Genomic DNA, 23,689 nt, shown 5'->3' with positions numbered 1-23,689 from the left:
TACAACAAAAGTACTCAATATCAGGTTTATAGACTCTATTAACTTCCTCCCCATGAAACTCAGTAAACTTCCTCAGGCTATGGGATTCCAAGAGTTCAAAGGTCATTTCCCACATTACTTTAACACTTTGCAGAACCAGAACTACGTTGGCGCTATGCCCTCAGAAGAATTTTATGGTGTAAACTATATGTCACCATCTGAGAAAACAGAATTCCTGTCCTGGTATGAATCAAACAAAGATCAGGTATTTGATTTCAAGAAGGAACTGTCTCATTACTGTCAACAAGATGTGAACATTTTAAGAGAGGCCTGTATCCACTTTAGAGAAGGTGTCATAGATATGTCTAAGAAACAAATCTTGGTGAACCCCGGTCAGGCCAACGAGTATGCCTATGATGACTTCATTGACCCCTTTCAGTACATCACTTTGGCTTCAGTCTGCTTGGCTATGTTCATATTTTGCTTTTTAAAACCTTACACGTTAGCGTTGCTACCTCGTGATAATTATCACAGACAGCAAAAGAGATTCTCAACACCGGCTATTCAGTGGTTGATGTATTTGGAATACAGCGAAAAAATCACCATCCGTCACGCTTTGAGAGGCGGGGAGCTTAAAATTGGGTCCTATTTTTTAGATGGTTATGCCAATATTGACGGGGTCCCTACAGCCTTTGAATTTAATGGATGCTTTTTTCACGGCTGCCCAATTTGCTATGCAAGAAACGATTTTAACAAGATGACAGGTTGTACATACGGTCAGTTGCTTAACCGCACAGCTATTAAACAGGAGTTTTTAAAAAGACGAGGCTTCAACGTGAGAAGTATTTGGGAACACTCGTGGCGTGAGCAGATAACATGTAATCTAGAGCTGCAGACTTTTATTAAGGATCGTGACTTACCAGAGCCCTTGAAACCGCGGGATTCTCTCTACGGAGGGCGAACCAACGCCACTACTCTTTACCGAAAGGTCTCTGATGATGAAAAGATTTTTTACTATGATTTTACCAGCTTATACCCATTTGTAAACAAGACAAAAGTCTACCCAATAGGACATCCTAAGATCATTTATAAAGATTTTGGAGACCCCCAAAGGTATTTTGGTCTAATCAGATGTAGAATTCAACCCCCTAGAGGACTTTTTTTCCCGGTGCTTCCTTACAGATTTGAAGGCAAACTACTATTTACCCTCTGCCGCTCCTGCACAGAAGCCAGACAGACCTCCCTGTGTGCTCACTCTGATGCTGAACGTGCTCTGACCGGCACCTGGTGCACTGTAGAAGTGAATGTAGCGCTGAAAAAAGGCTATGTGATAGATCGAACTTACGAGATATGGCATTTTGAAAATGTTTCTCATGATCTGTTCACCGACTACATCAATTTGCACCTTAGAGACAAGCAAGAAGCTTCGGGTTACCCACAGTGGTGTACCGATAATGAGGAGAAACAGAAGTACCGAAGGGAATATTTTGAGAAAGAGGGTATTCGTTTGCGCTCTAAAAAAATCAGCGTGAACCCCACAAAAAGACAGATTGCTAAACTGTTTCTCAATTCTCTATGGGGAAAACTGGGTCAGAGAGAAGACCGTTCAGAAACTACACTAGTGACTGAGCCGGATGAATTTGACGAATACTTTTTTACTACCTACCGCGAAGTGTCATCTTGCGAGTTCATAGATGATGATACCGCTTGCTTGTGTTGGCGGTATACCAAAGAACATTACCCGCCTTCATGCAATGCCAACATTTTTATTGCCAGTTTCACCACCGCTTATGCTAGATTAGAGTTGTATAAGCTCCTGGAGTTGCTTCAAGACCGTTGTCTTTACCACGACACAATCTGTGATTTTCGTGAGCAAAGAGGGTGATGTTGACCCCCCGTTGGGTGACTATCTTGGGGAACTCACTAGCGAAACACCTTCCGATGAACACGTCGCTGAGTTTGTTTCAGCCGGACCCAAAACTTATGGGTACCGCTTATCAGGCGGTAAAATCTGCTTGAAGGTAAAAGGGATCACCCTCAATGTTCAGAACCGTGAAAAAGTTAATTTTCAAAACTTAAAAGAGCTGGTCACTCAATATGCTAAGCACGCCGAAAGAGGTGAATGTGTCCCAGAAGCTGAGAGCTTAGTAGTGCAACACCCCAGCATTGTAAGAATTAAAAAACGTTGGGATATTGAGACCCGCCCTCTTCGTAAAACGTTGAAGGTTGTATTTGATAAGTGCGTTCTTAAAGATGACTATAAAACCCTGCCCTACGGCTTTTAAGAGTCATCCTGCCTCGGTGTGAAAACGGTCTAGCGAGTAAAAAAGGCTTTCTGCATTGGAGTGCATAGTTTATTAAAGGTTGCTTAAAGTATGGATATTAGATTACAGCATCCATTCTCATGCATCCTCGTGGGTCCTTCCAATTCTGGTAAAAGTTATTTTGTAAAAAAACTTTGGGAAAATCAATCAATGACACTTGTAAAGCGCGCTACATACCCGTAGGGTCTCAAGGCGCTGGGGGGGGGGGGGGCTGGGGGGGGGGGTGCCGCTACTGCTCGAACAGCCAGGTCTTCAGCTTCTTCCTGAAGGAGAGGTGGTCTTGGGTCAGGCGCAGGTCGGTCGGAAGGGAGTTCCAGGTCTTGGCGGCCAGGTAGGAGAAGGACCTTCCTCCTGTCGTCGCTCTTCGGATGCGGGGGACGGCGGCGAGGGCGTGATTGGCTGATCGGAGGTGGCGTTTGGGAGCGTAGAAGTTGACTCGGCTGTTGAGGTAGCTCGGGCCTTGGTCGTGTAGGGCTTTGTGTGCGTGGGTGAGGAGGCGGAAGGTGATTCTTTTGTTGACGGGGAGCCAGTGAAGGTCTCTCAGATGTCCGGAGATGTGGCTTGTTCGTGGGATGTCGAGGATGAGTCTGGCTGAGGCGTTCTGGATCCGCTGGAGTCTCTTCTGGAGCTTGGCGGTGGTACCGGCGTAGAGGGCGTTGCCGTAGTCCAGTCGGCTGGTGACGAGGGCCTGGGTGACGGTCGTCCTGCTCTCGGTGGGGATCCACCAGAAGATCTTCCGTAGCATGCGTAGGGTGTTGAAGCACGCCGAGGAGACGTTGTTGACTTGCCTGGTCATGGAGAGGGAGGAGTCCAGGATGAAGCCCAGGTTGCGTGCATGGTCTATCGGTTTGGGTGCGGTGCCCAGGGCGGGAGGCCACCAGGAGTCGTCCCAGGTGGAGGGTGAGGGGCCCAGGATGAGGACCTCCGTCTTGTCCGAGTTCAGTTTCAGGCGGCTGGTCGTCATCCACTCGGCTACCTCTTTCATCCCTTCGTGCAGGTTGGCTCTGGCGGCGGTGGGGTCGTTGGTCAGGGAGAGGATCAGCTGGGTGTCGTCGGCGTAGGAGATTATGCTGAGGTTGTGTTTGCGTACGATGGCCGCGAGGGGGGCTCATGTAGACGTTGAAGAGGGTAGGGCTCAGAGATGATCCTTGAGGGACGCCGCAGATGACTTCGGAGGCCTCTGATTTGTACGGTGGTAGGCGGACTCTCTGAGTTCTTCCGTCGAGGAAGGAGATGATCCATTCCAGCGCCTTGTCCTGGATTCCGATGTTGCTGAGGCGCCGTACTAGGGTGCGGTGGCAGACCGTGTCGAATGCCGCGGAGAGGTCTAGGAGGATGAGGGCCGCTGTTTCTCCATTGTCCATCAGGGCTCGGATGTCATCGGTGGCGGCGATGAGGGCGGTCTCGGTGCTGTGATTGGCTCGGAAGCCGGACTGTGAGGGGTCGAGGGATCCGTTCGTCTCGAGGAAGGCGGCCATCTGCTTGTTGACGGTCTTCTCGATGACTTTGGCTGGAAACGGGAGGAGCGAGATGGGGCGGTAGTTCTTGAGGTCGGTGGGGTCCGCTGTTGGTTTCTTGAGTAGAGCGCTGAGTTCGGCGTGTTTCCAGCTCTCGGGGAAGATGGTGGTGTCGAAGGATGTGTTGATGATGTCTCGCAGGTGGGGTGCGATGACAGCGTCGGCCTTGTTGAAGACGTGGTGAGGGCAGGGGTCGGTCGGTGATCCGGAGTGGATGGAGTTAATCGTGCGGATGGTGTCTTCGGTGCTGATCGGGGTCCAGGCGTGGAGGGTGGTGGTGGGGTGTGGTTGTTCGGTCATGGTGTGCGTTGGTTGGTTGTTAAAGCTGCTGTGTATGTCCGCGATCTTGTTGTGGAAGTAAGAGGCGAGGGAGTTGCATCAAATGTTGACGCAGCCCCCCACCAACGTGGTGTGGGCCTATTCCTGTTGGCAGCAGCTCTATCAAGAACTCGCGCAAAAGCTTCCGCAACTCAAATTTGTCGAGGGGCTCCCCGACACCTTAAATGATGACAATTTATTTCCACCCTCTAGCATTAATATGTTAATTGTAGATGATCTAATGTCCTCTGCTTGTGCCAGCGATGAAATTGAAAAAGCTTTTACTCAGTATGTTCACCATCGGAATCTTAGCATTTTATACATTGTGCAAAACGTGTTCTGTCAAGGTAAGAGCTCGCGGACCATCGCTCTGAACACCAAGTACATGGTGCTTTTCAAAAACCCCCGAGACAAGCTTCAAATAACTACTCTAGCCAGACAGATGTACCCGGGTCGCTCTAATTTCTTTCTAGAAGCCTTTGAGGATACCACTCAGAGGCCCTATGGTTATCTTTTTGTAGATTTAAACGCCGGCACGCCAGAGGATTACAGATTAAGGACCGGTCTTTTCCCACCGAATCTTCCTGTGGCTTATACTCTAAAAAAGTCCAACCCATCTATAAAAAGAAGATAGATAGAAAGCATAGCCCCAGTTTAGAGCTCCGACAATCTCACGACCATGTCCAGCCGGATAGCTCGCAATCTAGCTCTTTTAAGACTGTTGATCTCATCATCACCGCAACAAAGAAAAGCTCTTCTATGCTCGGCGTCTGACGATTTAGTAGCAGCAATTTCTGAGATAGCCCTAAATACCTTGAAGGGCAATGTCCCTCTGAGTCCTCAGCAGCCCCGAGTGCTTAAAAAGAAAAGAAATCTGGTTAAGAAACTGAGCAATAAAAGGATCTCTATTAAAACTAAAAAAAGTCTTGTCAAGCAGTCTGGGGGCTTCATAGGGTCGCTGCTAGGCGTTGCTATTCCGCTTCTCTCAGGACTGCTGCGCCGCCGGTGATGGCTCACTTTGAAAAAATGTATCTCGTGCCTAAACATCAGCTAGACAAAATGCGAAGTCCCCCAAGCGCTGATACTGATATTAGAAAATCAGCCACCGATCTGTTGGACGTCGAGATGCGTGAAATTCTTCAGCGTAGCAATTTACCGGTGCACGAAAAGGCCAAGCTTTATACCGCCATCCTTCAAAAGTACCTGAACTTTGTCCATCATGGTAAAATGGAAAAAGAGGGCCTGACTTTATTCATGCCTGAAAGTCATGAGCCCCGAAGTCATGAGCCCCCGGTTTCTACCGTCAGAGAACCTGAAACGCCAGCCTTTAATTTAGTTAATGAAGTTATTAACAATGTTAAACCCCGGCACAAAAAGAAAGCCGAATTACTTCTTAATAAAATTAATCGAAATAAAGACATTGCTTTCTGGAATGATAAGGGGGAACTTCTTTATAAAGGTAATGTTATTCGCGGTTCAAACCTGCATGATTTGGTCAGAGGCGCCACCCAAACAAACTCTTTCGCTAATAATAAAGTGCCTGTCGGTTGGGATGTCTTCATGCAGAGTCTAGCAGAACTGAACATACCGACATCTGTGCTAGGCAACGTCGGTCATCGTATCTACTTAGAAGATTTAAAGAACAACGCTGTTGCACCTTTTGTTATTCCTTCTCCCCCCGCATCACCGTTTTCACATGACCGTCATAGAGCACCCTCGCGTGCCTACCGAGTTACCTCTGATAAAGCTCATGACCCCATAACCACCCCCGTCCAAGCACTCCCGCCCAAAAAAAGAAAACTGTTCAAGAGACCGACTTGGTTGTCTGAATAGCACCCCGGATTTATCATAGAGATCTGTGATTATTACTGTGGTAACTAAATATTGCTTTATGTAGCTATCTCATTTTTTTATCAATCCTTGTAGTTTTGAATGATTATATGCTTGGTGGCCATACCGCATATTACTGAGTGTTGATAATATGCTTTTTGGTTTCTTGATTTTTATGTACCTCATTTTATGTTTGCTGCTGATACTGCGGTTTATATAACACAGAGCTTAATGTATTTCATGAATACCGATACCTCATTCATTTTTTTAAATAGCTATCGTAATTATTATTGTGTACCAAAAAGAAAATGTGATTCCTTTTTTTATGTACCTCATTTTATGTTTTGCTTTTGATACTGTGATTTATACGCCACTCAGCATAATGTATTTGATAACCACCGTTACCTCACTAATAATGATAAGCTAGAATTTGTGTTTTCTATACATTATAATTGTATTTTAGCTATTGTGATTATTATCATGTACCAAAAAAAAGATGTGATTCCTTTTTTATGTATCTACCGCTGATTTTATGTTTTGCTTTTGATACTGTGATTTATACGCCGCTCAGCATAATGTATTTGATAACCACCGTTACCTCACTAATAATGATAAGCTAGAATTTGTGTTTTCTATACATTATAATTGTATTATAGCTATTGTGATTATTAGTGGGTACCAAAAAAAGATGTGATTCCTTTTTTTATGTATCTTCCTCTGATTTTATGTTTGCTTCTGATACTGTGATTTATACGCCGCTCAGCATAATGTATTTGATAACAACCGTTACCTTATTAATCATAAGCTGGAATTTCTTTCAATTTTTCTATTGTCACTAAAATGTTGTCAAGTATACGTAATTCCATATAATAAAACTGTAATGACATAAAATGTAATTTTCTGTTATGTAAAACATGATTTCAATAAATTGTAAATACTACCCCGAAATAAAACTTTTCTGAGCTTTGATTTACTATTTAATAAAAGCAAATGTATCTAAAATGCGTTATCATTCTTTTCAATAATATGATGATATAAAATAGCCTTGTAATTCGTCGCTACATTACCCATATCCTGCTTATGGACCCCCATAAAAACTCTAAAACAAGACATGCCCGGGCATGTTTTAACTACATATAAAATGATGTCCGAACATGCCCGGGCATGTCCGGGCATGTCATGTTTTTTTTTTTACCTAAGCCGTTTTTTCGCAAGGTTTTTTTTTTATATCATTTTTTTATATCAAAGTTTTTTTATATCAAACTTTTTATATCAAACTTTTTTTATATCAAACTTTTTTTATATCAAACTTTTTTTTATATCAAACTTTTTTTATATCAAAAAAATTTTTATATCAACTTTTTTTTATAAAAGGGGCGGGGCCAAGGGGGCGTGGCCACCTGTCAAAAAATGCATGGTGACGAGTAGTGTACAACCTATACTACTCATTTCTAACTTTTTTAAGTTGGATCAATTTTAAATCAAAAAGTGTACTTGTAAATGATAGCCAGACTACAGAAATGTAGTTTTTTTCTCTCTTTCCCACCTCTAATTGGAGGAGAGACAGGAAGGTCTTCCTTTTATTATTGTGGTTGATGCAAAGTACACAATGGACACGTTTAATGGTGTAGCCACTAATAAAGAGCTCATGCCACTTCTACCTTTAGTGCAGCCTCTCCTGGACTCAAACTTCAAGCAAGCCTGAGTTCAGATCTGCCAAACCTAAATGGGATGGCCTGGATTAATCCGTGTAGGCCTGGAATTTGCTGCATTTTAGGTGGCATGCGGAGGATCAGTGAGATCCAATCTGTTTCATTCTGATTTCCTTTTTCACTGCAGCCCTATCTTCGAAGATGACCTGCCATCTGTCATGGAGATAGAAATGGAGGAGCTTGATGAATGGATGAACAGTCTAAGCAAGAATGGTATGTGGTAGCATGTCAGCATCTTCATTTATTGCATTATTTCATATATGTAAAAAGCAGGGGTCTAGAACGTAGGTCCCGGAGAGCCAGATTCATGCCAGATTTCGCATATAGCGACCAAGAGTAAGTTTACATACAATCAGTGACGGGTCCTTTAATACACGATTTAATTAGTTTTATTTATTTATTTATGCTGGAGTTTACTACCCCCCACCCTGCCCCTCCCCCACCCCGCCTCACCGCCTGCAGCACATCCTCCAGGAGCCGCTACTGCATACAATGAACTTTAATAGAATCAGTTTTATTGGGCCATCGGTTATCATGACATATATTTGTCCCTCCTGGATCAATGGTCAATATCCCACATAAAGAGATAGCTCAGGTCTTTTCTCTGCCTCTTTAGAACATCTTTCTTGGAGGAGAGGATAGTGAAAGAAGTGACTGATCAAGCAATACAAAGTTGCCAAGAGAAGGATGTAACACAATATAAGGTAGTACAGATAAATTCTGTTTCTTAATACTGCATAAATCAGAATTACTAGTTTCTCATCGACTAAGTCTGGTTAGAGAATGCAAATATACCTAAATATCAAAGCACGCATGAGGCTTTATTTCCATATCTCCAGTGTATCCTTTGAAAAAACATGTGCAAAGTTACCAACTGCCCTGGATAGTATGTTTTTTGTTTGCCTTAATTTGCGCCTCGGTGCATTTTTATATTTAACTCCTTTTGTGGAAGGTTTGTCATTTAACACAGAAGGGAATATTCAGCATTAGCATGGTCCAGTTGGGAGTCAATTGTGACATGCAAGAGGGTCAAAGCACTTGCTGCTATTACAGCATGTACTGTTGGTAGCCCTAGTCATAGGCTCGTTCACAGAAGGAATTCAGTGAGTCATGAGAATAACGCTAATCTGTTGCAAGTTAATACCCCACCATCCATCCCCAATCCACAAATCCACCAATCCACCAATCCACCAACTAGTAAACTTACATTTTTATCATAAAAAAAGTTTTGCAGGCCTAAAAACAAAAAAATTAGATAGAGAAAACACAGGGGAAAGGGGAAGTCTCATGGGACTATCCTAGAGTAGCTAAAAGGGATTGTGAGATAATTTACTGCATGAGTGTTCAGGGGTGATCTGCGCCCTCCCATGGAAAAAGCCTTTCAGTCAGGGGGTAATGCAATCAAGGGGTAGATATTGTGTCAACCCAACTCCCAAAAGCAATACAAGATGCTACTTTGAACCTTACTACATATTTATAAGTGTTGTGCTTCAAGGCACAGTTTCTCTTTGTGACGTTTGGTGAGGAGTTGTAGTAGAAAAATCAGTGTTGGTATTTTGCCTTCTCTCTGGTGTCTGGTAATGCTAGCCAGCTCTTCATTTGATGCTTGGGTTATCTCTGAGTTCACTTTTGACAATCACTGAATCCACTGAACTTGGAAACGATGATTGAAAGGCTTGAAAAGTGTGACTGGAATTTGGCAGTGGAACCCATGATTGAACTAGCAGTGTAGTTTGCCTGCAACCCATGACTGATGGGCCAGAATAGTGGGCTACAATCCATTACCTCTTTCCATCACAATAGTTCCCGCTGCTGGGTTTTTTGGAGCTCCTCGCCGTGGCTTTCTGGATTGGTCTCTGTGAGTGAAAGCACCAGGACGCCCCTTTGCTGGGGCAGCCGAGCGCTATACAAACACAGTTAACATAACATAACATAACATAACATTAAAGTCTAGCACTCTAGAAATTGGTGAACACCGTTCACAAAAAAGGATCTGTGATGAACGCCAAAAGTATACATCTAAGGATGATCTGAGATCTCTCATTCTTCAAAACAGCAAAAGTGTGTGGATCTTCTAATTTGACATTTCAATGAGGGGAATTCTCTCAGGCTATGAGATATTAAACAGAAGCAGGACAGGGTGGAACTCCACCACCAAAGGGGTGAAATCGAATAGGATGATAGAGAAGAACAGCAAGGGCACCTGCAAAAACCTATGGATAGGAACATCATTCATTTAGCGCTTAGAGTTAGGAGTTACACAGAAAAAGATGGTCAGATGAAAAATGTTCTCAAGAATTACATTACAACACACAATTTTATAATAAAGTTAACGTTTTTCAAACGTTGACTTTCTTGGAACTACACACATTGGTTTATTTATGCCTTTACCTATCTTTATCCATTGAGATTCGTTGACATCATGTATGTATGTGTATCTGTGCAGCATGAACCTAGCAGAGCAAGGTAGTGCACTACAGAAAAGGATATCCAAGTAGACTGGGCAGCGTGAAGATGGATGCTGAGGATGCAGAAGACTGGGGAAGGAAAGGACGCGAGCAAGAGGGGAAGATGAGTGTAAACAGAGGCCTAACTGCACTGGGGGTTGGAGAGAGGACACTCATGGTCCTACTTCACTGAGTTTTCTAGCGTGAAGTTTCTAGATCCTACGTACTCTGCAATGCTATAATCAGTTGGGTGGTGAAAAAGGACTATAGACAAATATCTGGTGTCACCTACCAGGTAATGCAGCACCTTGTACTGAACCTGTGGTGCATAGAAAAGTTCCAGGAAAGGCCTGCCTAGTCTTTGCCCTGGGCAGAGCTTAGATGCCCGCACCCCCCCCATGCTATGTGTACATTTCTGTCAATGTGCCTTCCATCCAACCAATGCAAAAACAACAGTTGGTGGACAGAATGCAGAACAATGTCATACATTCACCCGAGTACGTAGATCTGGGCCTAAATCCATCTTTGTTTTGCTCACCACACCACCCCAGTTCAGACATGGCCATATGCAAATCAGCCTTGACCTTGTGCCTCATGGGAACAGTCCAGTCCGAACTGCCAAGCCATGTCGTCCCTGGACCAGAATCAAGCATCCTAGGACCAGTTTCTGGCTATCAGCGGTCTTCAGCCAGGATAGCTTGACTCCAGTGGCATGGAGAGCAGGGGACTTACGTCTGAGCATTCCCGTCCCACTCAGGGTGAAAAATGCAAAAACAACAGTTGATGGACAGAATGCAGAACAATGTCATACATTCACCCCAGTACAGAGATCTGGGCCTACATCCATCGTTTTTTTGCTCACCACACCACCCCAGTTCAGACATGGCCATATGCAAATCAGCCTTGACCCTGTGCCTCATGGGAACAGTCCAGGCCGAACTGCCAAGCCATGTCTTCCCTGACCAGAATCAAGCATCCTAGGACCGGTTTCTGGCTATCAGCTGTCTTCAGCCAGGATAGCTTGACTCCAGTGGCATGGAGAGCACCGGACTCACGTCTGAGCATACCCGTCCCACTCGTGGTGACAAATGCAAAAACAGCAGTAGATGGACAGAATGCAGAACAATGTCATACATTCACCCCAGTACAGAGATCTGGGCCTAAATCCATCGTTTTTATGCTCACCACACCACTCCAGTTCAGACATGGCCATATGCAAATCAGCCTTGACCCTGTGCCTCATGGGAGCAGTCCAGCCCGAACTGCCAAGCCATGTCTTCCCTGGACCGGAATCAAGCATCCTAGGACCAGTTTCTGGCTATCAGCCATCTTCAGCCAGGATAGCTTGACTCCCGTGGCATGGAGAGCACAGGACTCAAGTCTGAATATACCCATTCCCACTCGGGGTGACAAATGCAAAAACAACAGTTGATGGACAGAATGCAGAACAATGTCATACATTCACCCCAGTACAGAGATCTGGGCCTAAATCCATCGTTTTTTTAATCACCACACCACACCACCCCATGTCAGACATAGTCATATACAAATCAGCCTTGACCCTGTGCCTCATGGGAACAGTCCAGCCCGAACTGCCAAGCCATGTCTTCCCTGGACCAGAATCAAGCATACTAGGACCGGTTTCTGGCTGTCAGCCGTCTTCAGCCAGGATAGCTTGACTCCAGTGGCATGGAGAGCACGGGACTCACGTCTGAGCATACCCGTCCCACTCAGGGTGACAAATGCAAAAACAACAGTTGATGGACAGAATGCAGAACAATGTCATATATTCACCCCAGTACAGAGATCTGGGCCTAAATCCATCGTTTCTTTGCTCACCACACCACCCCAGTTCAGACATGGCCATATGCAAATCAGCCTTGACCCTGTGCCTCATGGGAACAGTCCAGCCTGAACTGCCAAGCCATGTCTTCCCTGGACCGGAATCAAGCATCCTAGGACCGGTTTCTGGCTATCAGCCGTCTTCAGCCAGGATAGCTTGACTCCAGTGGCAAGGAGAGCACAGGACTCATGTCTGAGCATACCCGGTCCCACTCGGGTGACAAATGCAAAAACAACAGTTGATGGACAGAATGCAGAACAATGTCATACATTCACCCCAGTACAGAGATCTGGGCATAAATCCATCGTTTTTTTGCTCACCACCCCAGTTCAGACATGGCCATATGCATATCAGCCTTGACCCTGTGCCTCATGTGAACAGTCCAGCCCGAACAGTTAGGTCACTTTGGACTGTGTAAAATAACTCCTGGTGAAGAACCTATATAGTATTAGTTAATGTCCGACATTCAGTAACAAACAACTCCTTTCTTACCGGGCTCTATGAGGTCACATCTCAAATCTGTTTCCTATTTGAAATTTTCCTTGTAGGTACACCCAAACACGACTCCTCCTGGTATGGTTATAAATGAAAGTCTCTAGTCAAACCTTCCCCACAGCCCCTCACTGGTGCTTATCATAATGTACTGAAGAAGAGTGTTGGCCTTTGGTTACTTTGAGAAGTCAGTTCATCAAGAGTGTCTTTACTTAAACATGTCCAAGGTCTTGATTTAGAGGTTAAAGATAGGTCGCACATGCACTTGATCCCATTGGCTTAATATTCATCTGTTCTCTAGTGGCCATCAAAATCTTATCCAAGTCCCTATAATTAAGGAGTCTCAGAATACCTGGTGTTATACCCGGGGACTGCTGAGCTCTCCCCAGTAGGAACACCTCTGAAATCTTGGTGTTAAGGAACATTGACAACTTTTCATCATAGGGTTCTTTGACTAATTCTTTACTGGCCAATAATGAAAATATTATTCCTTCGAGTTCTGCCCTCTTGGTCATCAATTCTCATGACTTGACTGCATTATTCTGTGCCATTGAAACAGACTAAAGAGTGCACCGTACTAAAGACATTTCAATTGGGCCCATTTGTGCCCTAATCACACAAGCCAAAGAGTATTTTCTCTAGCACATCACAGCCAGTTGTATCAATAGGGAGTAGATAGGATTATTTCTATTGCTTTAATTTATCTACGAATATTCCCGATGCCAGTTTCAGAGCCTGCAGCAGGGGTTTCCGTTTCAAAAGTAGTAGAGCCAGCCATGTCAGACTACAGCCTGTGGAGGACTTCTGGCTTTAAGTGAAGTAAAATCTTCTATTCACTTTTTTTTCCTATCAGCTTTCACTATTCAGTATGCACCTGTGGAAACATGTTCTTCCCCTGGGGGAAACGTACTTCAGATAGATCTTGACTGAAATTGATTTATGAGTCTACTAACAAAACATCTTTGCACAAAATGTGAAAATATATGGAAAATAGTTCAAATCCGTCCTAGGAACAGATGTGAAATCAGTGGAACGAGTGGTAAAAAAACCGATATTACTTAAAACAGTGTAAAAAAAAAGGCACAGGGTACTGCAGACTGCACTTACTGAATTTATTTTCAACATTCCTGAATATTTCGAAAACAAATTTATTGAAACATAAATGCATTCTACTCCCAATGTCAGTGGCTGCTGGCATGTAAGGAGAGTTATTAATAAATAATAAAAGAAAATACACGCACCTTCAATCCTGGCGTCACATCCTCCTCGCTCGGGTCCAGGAAGGCAGGATCCAATAAGGAACCAGGAAACTGCAGTACCCAATCTTGGCACTGCTTTCATGCAGCATGAAAGCAGCACCAGGATTGGAGGGAACGACCTCTCTTGCGCTCCTGAGGTCACTGGAGCCCTATGCTGTCTCTAACCCAGCTGTCTTAGAAAGCTAGGTTAGAGAAGTTTAAACTGCCATGTCTGGCTGGTAAACGCAAGACGGCCGGGCAAAAAAACATGCACCCTTTAAACCTGAAGTGCCCTGTCTATCACTGCTTTCTCATGCTGCCTGCCTGGCAGCAGCAGAAAGCCCTGCCCTCCTTGTCCTGACGCTCTGCTTGGGATGGGGTTTTGAAAAATAAAATTGTAATAAATGGACTTTATCGCCATTTTATTTTTCCATATCCAGGGGCAATTTGTATAGTGGGGCGATGCTCCTCCGCCTTAACGGAGGAGCCACCTCTGCCCAAAACTCATATCTTTCTTCAGCTACAGTTTGTGATACCGAAGTCAAGGTCTCCCACTCCTTCTCACATGTGCCCTCCACACATCTCTGCTCAACGTTTGGGTGTCCTGATGCCGGCGCACATGTTTCCTCTGGCTCCTCTTTGCATGTTTAGCTGCTTTCAGTGGGTGTAATTGGGTGACTTGGGCTTGATTTGGAGGTTTGGCAGGCAGGGTTACTCCTTTACAAATGTGACGGACATCCTGTCTGCATTATTACAATTCCATTATATCCTCTGGAACTTGTGATATGGAGGACGGGATATCGTCACATTGGTGGCGGAGTAACCAGTCCACCAAAATTAGGCCCTAAGCGAACTGGTCGGGTCAGGGCTTTAAGTGGGATGAAAAAACTGGGGGGTCTCTCAAAGGGGCGTGGCCAGTGTAATTAGGGGCGTGGCTTTAAAACACTTGCGGTAAAAATCTGTGTTTAGCATAGTTTGCCGCCCGACTTGTATTTTGCTGTTTCTGTCATTGCATCCAGATATGTGATACAACAAGTACATCATACCTACAACAAGTAAGGACTATTGGCTTTGTCAATGGTTATTAGTTGCATGAGATAAATAAACTGCAACTATGGCTTGTTACATATAATATTAAAAAAGCTTCAACTTAAAGCCCCGGTGGTGACACCACCACAATGTTGCTGAAATCCAGAAAGAAAATGACTCTTTAAAGGATTTCCCTTCCCCCACAACGCTCACCTGGCATGACGTCATGCCGTAACTTCTCCACTTGTGAGCAGGGTACATGATGTGCTTGCTGTCTCAAAACGGGTCTCTATCGGGCTGTTTTGCGCCCTGGCACTTTTTTCCGCGCTGCAGTGACAGCAAACTGCTGTCACTGCAGACCGGGAAAAAAACGGACCGTCTGTGCCAAGGCTCAAAACAGAGCCCGATAGAGACCCGTTTTGAGGCCCCCTTAAAAAAACTGCTGGTGCTCAGACCCCTTGAGACCCGGCCCACTTAAAGCCCTGGGTCGGGTGTCTACTCTGAAAACACTTACAATGCAGGGGCCTAATTGGGGAAATATCATCAGTGCAGCCACTGCAGTTCCACCAGCTATAAGGATCCACCCAACCCGAATTTTGCTCCCCAGGCAGGCACAATGTGGTATTTTTCTTTATTTTATTGGGGGCCCAGTGACCATAGCTATGCTGCTGCAGGTGCCCACTGCTCAGCCAAGCTTGCAACTCAGCAGGTCTACCACTAAAAATGATCAGTCTTTCTGTCAGTACCTGCATTGTTGCTGGCTATGGTATTAGCTGCCACTATGGCTATGTCTCCTTTGAACCAATCATTGCTCCTTCCTTTCTAATATTTTATACTTTGGAGGTTCAGGTGAAGGTAACAAGATTATGTAGGGAATTAATACAATTTCTCAAAATGTATAAAATGACCCAATTTATGCTAAAAACTAAAAAAATCTGTGGGGTAAACTAATATTTTCCACATAAAAATAGGCACTACAGGTTTGGACTGTCCCTGTTAGTGAGATCCACACGGACGCAGGCACTTAACTTTGTAAATCACGTGATCCCCGCATAATCCTAGACTCCAGGTTTATTTAGTAGGCCATACATCAGTGCGGCTTGCATGCAGGTAACCGCTAAGAGTGAAATACATGTCTGACTGCTGATCATCTTTGTGTAAAGTATTCCTCTTGCAATGTGATGCTGACAGTGATGCCTTAAGTCTCTCACACGTGGAGAGTGCTATTGGAACACCAGTACAGGCATGTGCCTCTGTGATGCTATGATGCCTATTTGAGGAGGTGAGAGCTACCTGGAATCAGAGAAAGGCTGACCCATCCAGACGGTCTTAATTGTAAAGTGTTGGCGCGAGATATGCAGCAAAAACACTGGGCAGGCACTCCAACGCTCTCCGTAACACTCCAGATGGCACCTTAAATGTTCACAGATTCCATGTCTGTCAAAGCCAACATTGGATATGTACACTTAGAAGAGGAAGACGAGGCCTGTTGTTGAGCATTATTGTCACAAGCAATTAGTGCAACCTAGTACACACAAAGAACTCCAATATGTTGACTTGGCAGATGAGCATTCTTACTATTATATTTTCTGTATTAATAATAACAAGGATATGTTGGCCCTAAAAGGATTAACTCTTTGACCCGTGTGCCCTTGTGGAGAGTCCTCAGCGCACTGAGCTATCTTACTGGTTATTTGGTTGTTAATAACATTTTAAGAGCACAGACACCATTGAGTGTGGGTTGGCTGTCACATGAAACATGAAACTGCATTGCTTTGTCCACAGTCTGGCCTAGCCAACAGGCAGACACCCTACCTGATTCCCATTGCAGGCCAAACCAGTCCAATCCAGTTCAGTCCACTGCCCACCACAAACATTTGTCTAGTAGAGAGTGCACTGCAGCCCAGCAGACAATCCTGCTTGTCTGGCAAAGGAGTGCCACTGGACCTGGAGTCCGGGCCAATATCTTTCGAGATCAGTTTAGCGTAGAGCCAAGTATAACCATCCCAGTACTAACCCAGCCAGCACAAGCCTTGCCAAGCACATGGCCAAAAACTAAGTTCAGATCCCACCCAAGGATCCATTCTGGGCAAATCACTTAAACTCCCTGCGGCTCTGATGTCACGGTTGTCAACTCTGAAGTTGCATCGAATCAGGTAAAATACAGGTACAGATACATATCTGGACATTTGCATTGTCTTATGTGTCAGTTTTCATTGTTGAAATCACTAGCCAGATGGGTGCAGGTATTGGGCGGACTGTTGGAATTCTGCATCCTTCAACAGTGACCAGAATGTGAACATCAGGCCATTTGCCTTCAGTCTAAGTTCATATGCTGTCATTATGGGTGTGTGAATTTCTTGAAATTATGTAAAATGCTCGAACTGTGGTTTTCCATAACGTTACATGAAATGTTCAAGCAGGAGCATGCTTTCCATAAAAAAGGTCTTGCAAGCTATTGGTGAGACAATTTCTGCGGTAACCAGTCTCTCATGAGCAGAAATGACATAAAACAGCAGAATGTAAAATGTGGAGCTATTTAAGATAATGTGCGATCATAAACAAAGTGTGTGTGTGCGTATGTTAAGTGTGGCTGATACTAGAGAAGGCGATACCAAACTGCAATATGAAAAATATAAATAGGGAAAACTGCTTTTGATAAACCAATTCTTCGAAACTACTATTTAAAAAAATTAAAATTAAAAGAATATGAACATTCTTGAAATAAAAGCCTACAATTATTGTTAGCCTCAATATAACATGCCATCTCACCCTCGTTCTTTTTCTGCCGCCTAGTTGTGCTTTTTGTTCTACAATTAAGGGTCAAACATTCTTTCTGCCAGTATACTGCCTAGGCTGTCTGCTAAGCAGACATTGAATTCAGGCAGCATTCACAAGTCAGGTTTATGGCTGCCACAAATCATGCACTCTGAGTATGCCCCTGCAATCCTAGATTTTCCGGGCTGACAAACTCACAGCCCTGAGGCTCGTGACATCACCAGCTCGCAAAGCCATTGTATTCCTTGCTGTAGAACCTCCCCCGCCAATAAAGTTAGCCCCGGGCGCTGTGGGCTTCGGCTCTGCAGAGGCCAGGGCTACACACCAATCACAGTTCAGCAAGCCTCACTGTTAACCCCACCGTACCCTGCCTTGTGACCAACCAAACAAGAGCGGGTCAAAGTTAAAAGAAAGAAGCTGTGCCCTGCTTCCTCATACCTCCGCTACACTGCTTAATAGCAAAGTGATTTATCTAGACTGCTATGAAGCACAACTAGCGTAGGAGCAAGCGCTACTTAAACAGTGATTAATTATGCAAAGCACGAGTCATAGGCCAGCAGATGCACCTTGATTTGCTTTTCAGCACTCACTTTCACACGAGGAAGGACTAGTGCACAGCTGTTGGCTACATATGGGGACAGAATGCTGCATCTGCTTGGCTGTTAATGTGACATAGTGTTGTGCTTAAATCCCAGAAAATCCTATCTGACAGCAGAAACATGAAGCTTGGTGCTTATTTTTTCCATTTTAAATTTGGTGCTGGGTGTCAATAGGGCAGATACAGCATGAGGCCGGCTCCAGGGATGGCCGGGCTGCCGACCATTGGGGAATAGAAAGTGGTGATGGGAGTCCGAGGGCAGTCTGAAATAAACAGCGAGGAGTTGCCTTGGGAGACTTCCAGTTCATTTCCACCAATGGCATGTAAACAAAACGTAGGGTAAGATGCCTTTTTTATTTGGGGTTAGACTACTTACACCTGAAGTGGTGCCACAGGTAACACCAATCAACATTTTGTGAAGATCGCTGACCCAAACAAGAAAAGTGGCAAACAGTACATGCACGCATCAGGATGTTGAGGTTAGGGTGTGTGCAAACCACTGAAGGCGTTACTTGCACATTCATTAAGACAATGAAATTTAGGTAAATGAGCTTCAAAGGTATCTGCTTGAGATGGACGTTCGGGAACTCCTGTCTTAAACCACAGACCACTATTTAATTCGTTTTTTTTTGTTTTTTTTTAAATGAGCACCAGGGCTTAAGTAGTATGTTGCACCAGGTCGGCAACAATATTAATGTATTATATGACCATTTCTCAGACATAGCTTCTATCTCAATGCCATTGCAATGTAAGGTGCTCCCAATATGAGCGATCCACGAAGCAACGTGTAAATATCATTGTGTGTGGAATAATATGCCATAAATATTTCAGTGATGGATTTACCCCGAGTTGTGCCATGTTAGTTTTAAGTAGCTTGTCCGATGCAGATGCTCCCTTGCATTCTGGTATTTGGAGTCTAACATTTATAATAAAATAATTATATAGCAGAACTTAATGTAAATACAACTGGACAGTTCCTATTAATTTTGGGAACGCTTCAAAATGTGGCCACCTCAATTCTAAACCAACCAGCGGGTCACCCACCTGCCACTGAATGATTGTGCAGGAGGTTGCAGGGGGGTGCTGGCATTGGCCTCTTTAGATCAAATAAGCCATTAGGAATAGAAGGCAAGCCAGAGGCTCTCTTTGTGTGTAGTTGAGGTGGAGGCTTGGAGATGCCTCTTGGGATTTGCTGAGATTTTTTGAGAGGTCTGTCTGTTGTGCTTGCCGAAGTATTACTGTCCTTGTTGGCATAAGGTGCACATGTCAATCACATTTAGCAGTGTTGGGAACTGAGCCATTTATGTAGCGATAAGAAAGGGCTACTCGAAAGTGTGCATAATGTGAAAGCCTGATTGCCTCACCTTAACCGCGGCGGCAATTCCGCCGCGGTGTGGCAGTTTAGCGCAGTGGGCGGGGTCGCGTCAGCCAAAGGACGTGCGCAGCACTACGGAGGTAGTGCACGCGAAGGCCTTTGGCCGACAGAAGCATCGAGGGGGCTAATTTTCAGCTTTATGAAATATATATGAAATGCCTAATATTTGTAAAAGTACTCACGAGAGTTACATGTTTTATAAACATTTTTTAAAACATATAGTTGAGATGATAGCACTACCACTCTGAACATAGCCAGCATGGGCAGGAAGCACTTGAGTGCCCTGTCCAGTGCAGGAGAGAACCCGTTTTGGGGGATAAGTCAATGGGTGCTTCACTGTGCTTTTATTAGTTAACTGAATGACTGCTTCAGGTGAATTTGTACAGGTGTAACAGGAGCCAATGTGTTTGTACAAGTGAGTTTAATATTAATGCCATAGAATGTATGGTATCATATGAGTTACGTCTTTCTCAGCCTACTTGCCAGTTTTTCTTTCTGTCATCAAAAATTTGCACGTTTTAATCCACTTATTTTCATAACGGGGACAAACAAAATTACATTTCACAAACTTTTGACTGATTATGGCATAACAGTAAAAATTAGTGAACACTCCCTTGTCACCAGTTACCTCTTTCGCTTTTCTAAGCCAAAATTAATTTAACTCCCCATCCCAAAAATGCATATGTGCTGGTGGGAAATAAAATAGAAAAACATGTTGTTTTCTCTCGTCCTCTCTATAGCTTGAATCAATATCCCAGATTTTGGGGGTGAGAGGCTTTTTCAACTGTTTCAGTGAGACAGAATTTACAGAAATGTATTTTAGGAAGACTTAAGAGATCTGCTGCAGTGCTTTAAAATAACATCTAAGCTATGGTGTGATATAGATTAATCTTTCGGACAATTTTTAAACAAAATTCCCTATAGTAGAACCCTCTGTGCCCTCTTGGGACAGTTGTGCTTGTTCGCTACACTCACACCTGCAAATTCATGATTTAGTCTTATGCCCCACCCCTTTCAAAGTTCAACCGGCTGCCACTGGATTTTTGCAAAACAATTGTACACACACTTCCAATAATTTTGAAAAAAACATAGGAATTGAAAGTTTGTGCTGAATGTATTAAAAAAGAACGGGGAGTATGAAAATTGCCAGGGTAAAATATAGTTTAGGGTTGCATTATTTTTGTCCATTTCTATTGTAATTATAAGAAGGAAGGAATAGAAATGGGTTAAAGGGACAGATGAAAGGCTTAACAATCCAAAACAAAAGCACCGGAGGTACAGGGGAAGGAAGTTAGGAAAATGAAGGAAAAAGTTATAAATGTGATCCTTTGATTTTAAAAAATACAACTTCGGGAAAAAATTACAATAAAGTTATTAAAGGCAAATACAAAGTTTGTTTTGACTTGATAAATACCAGGCTTTTCTGAATTACCAACAAACATGTAATTGATTATATGTAAATTGGGCTCATAAATATTCATTGTGGATATCCTGAAAACCTGACTGGACTTTAGTAATGGGTGACTTGATGACTCCGGCCTTAAATGACATCTAAAATTAGAGTAAGGTATGCCGCACTGGGACAGGCATTCAGAATATTAATTTGCCAAATATATTTCTTTGCCGTGAGAAACCAATAAGATACATTTATTTTGTGGAGAATAATACATGCTATTCACAGTCTCACTTTTGTGTATCCTTTACAGCAGAATCTGCACATCCACCCAGCAAAGAAGACGGAAAGGCACCACCGGTGATCACAAGGTAGGCCGGCAGATTTCTTTACTGTTTGCCAAATAGTGGCTAATTACGGGTCCGTGGGGTCGCAGCTGAGACGGTCTTCTGACTGCCCTATTACAAATAGGGCGATCGGACCTCCATTGACCCACCGCAGCCACCAGGGAACCGCGGTCCCTGGTGGTGTTGTGGCAGTCAGGAGGCTGCAATATGCTCCACAGCGGTTTTCATGGCAGTGCCTCGTCCAAGAAAACCGTGACAGAGAGAAAACAATGCCTCTGCACCATGAGGTGCCACCAGGGGGCACAACATGTGCCCCCCTGTGTGTATGCACCCCAGTTCCTGCACGGCATGGAGTTCACAGTCCATGCCGTACTTGAACTGTTTTTGGCGTTCCCACTACGCTGCCCCTTTTCAGGGCACCGCCATGGGAACATAAAAAAAGACAGCCAGACACAAGAAATACTCAGAATTTGGCAGGCGGCCCGGCGGTGTGGCAATGGGGCCGACCCAGCGCGGCACAGCCAAATTCGTAATCAGACCCTAAGTGGCTGTGTTTACTGAAAATGACCTAACACTCAAGACCAGAGCAAAGCCGAGCTACAGCAGGTTTTTAGATTTTCCTTATCTGTATGTTGATAGTGATATGCACCGAACACAAAGCTCCTGCACCCCCTGTGGCACAATGGGGCCCAAACCGCAGGGGGCCTTATCATTTTGCATTGCGCTACTGGCACCAAGGAGGGAGGGTGGACAGTGGACAGCTGCAGAGAAGCTGTTTCACAAAGATTTTTTTTAAACGTCACTGCACACTACGGTTGGTCTCTGTACAAATACACTCCTAAGTGACACATTGATGCACAAATGACAGGATGAATGAGTGTAACTTGGTTATTCACAAACTATGATTTTTCACTCAGACTGGATTACTCATGCTTAAAATCACATTAGTGTGGTAGCATTGTGCATGTGAGTGAGCCTCCTCATCAGTGGGTTTGTGGAGGTTCCAAGGGGGGGGGGGCAGGCAAAAAATTGAGACAGCCACCAAACTCACGTTTATGGGTTTTTACAAAACATTTACAGGTGGTTATGCAGCTTGGAAATTGACAAGATTATACCTTCCCAAGGACAGCAGTGGACCTGTTTTAGCGTGAGAAAAAAGGGGAGGGAACACCCTCAAAATTGGCTTGGTGCATAAGAAGTAGCTTCTCTACTGGAAAAACGTTTTCTCCGTGAAGACAAATGTTAGCAATTGCAGCTGCACTTGGAAATATACACCTGCTGCATTTTCATTCAAAAGCATAAATGTTCACATAGGAGTGTTCCTGGAAAGCTATAACAGGTGTAACTTTCGAAGGGTAGTTTCTAAATCTTAGTGAAAGAAAGTTAGAAATGTGCTCCAAACTAAGAATAGCCCTATATGGCTACGTTTCCTAACTTTGAATTGGACCTTTGGTGCACTCCTGGCAAATGCAAGCCAGCAGGGCTGGTGTTTGCGTTGTCACTCCCTTTGTTAGCGTAGCCCTGTCCAGGAACAATTAATACGTTGTTAGGGATTTATCAAAAAATGGATGCAGCAGAACCTGATGCAGATTAATAATAGCAAAAGAAAGGTGGAAGGTGGTATTAGGAAGTATCAGCCACAAATCTTTTACATGGGATTAGAACCTACGGACTGCTTTTACAGTTCAATTTATTGAATAATTCAATACCAGTCAACCTCTGGTCTTATGAAGATGGTGAAGTTGTAACCTAATGGCAGAGCAACAGCATGATCAATTTAAAACCACACAGTTAAGGAATTTTTATGGTTGGAGACTAGCCCACAAGATGAATTTGTATCTACTGGTGATTGTTTTTGAACTTCTCTCCCTTACCTTTTTGCTCAGTCAAGTACCTAGATATTCACGTCAATGATTACCTCTCATTGGTCCTCAGATGTCAGAGGTGGTAATAATGATTTCAACTCTAAGTTAAATCCTAACACTCTTTGTCTCACTCCTAAGTTCTGTAAGTGTGGTGGAACTGTCTAACTTTAATACAATCCAAAAAGACAGTGTTCATCTGGTCACTTAGGCATCCACATATGAACTCACAACCACCATCTTATCGTCTCTTCACTGACTTTCCTCCAGGCTCTGCGCATAAGCTACCATAGCATCTACATACACATTTTCCCGTTTCTGATCCGCACGTTTCTTAATAACATCCTACTCAACAGTTGATGCCAGCTTTTGCGTTGCTTTCTCAAGTCTGAAAAGTCAGAAAGGCAAGCCCGGCAGTCGTGACTTGGGGGTTCAATCAGGAAGTCTGTGGAACTCCTTCCCGTTAGCCAGACTACTTATGGAACCGAATAGCCATAATAGCCCATCTCTTCACTCTGTGGCTCCTGTTCCTGCCTCCTCCAACTGTCTATAACACACACAGCCTCAGGTTATAATTAAAGTGCACTTAACTGGCACACCCAGTGCC

At 44.1% G+C, this 23,689-nt stretch overlaps 1 protein-coding gene across 2 annotated transcripts in view; it reads left to right on the top strand.

The window, feature by feature from the left end:
* The window catches only part of TMEM154 (transmembrane protein 154), a 130,478-nt gene that overhangs the window by 90,286 nt on the left and 16,503 nt on the right, over positions 1-23,689 (top strand). The window contains exons 4-5 of one of the 2 annotated variants that reach the window (XM_086963299.1): positions 7,808-7,893; positions 21,187-21,244. In XM_086963299.1, coding sequence (XP_086819425.1) covers positions 7,808-7,893; positions 21,187-21,244 — 144 coding nt within the window. The remainder of the gene's footprint in view (positions 1-7,807; positions 7,894-21,186; positions 21,245-23,689) is intronic. The other variant, XM_086963300.1, reaches the window with a different exon arrangement.

This window comes from Lissotriton vulgaris, chromosome 3_1, assembly GCF_964263255.1.
Source record: "Lissotriton vulgaris chromosome 3_1, aLisVul1.2, whole genome shotgun sequence".
NCBI classification, from domain to species: domain Eukaryota; kingdom Metazoa; phylum Chordata; class Amphibia; order Caudata; family Salamandridae; genus Lissotriton; species Lissotriton vulgaris.
Note: the sequence above shows the minus strand (reverse complement) of the source record. Positions and strands in the feature narration are given on the sequence as shown.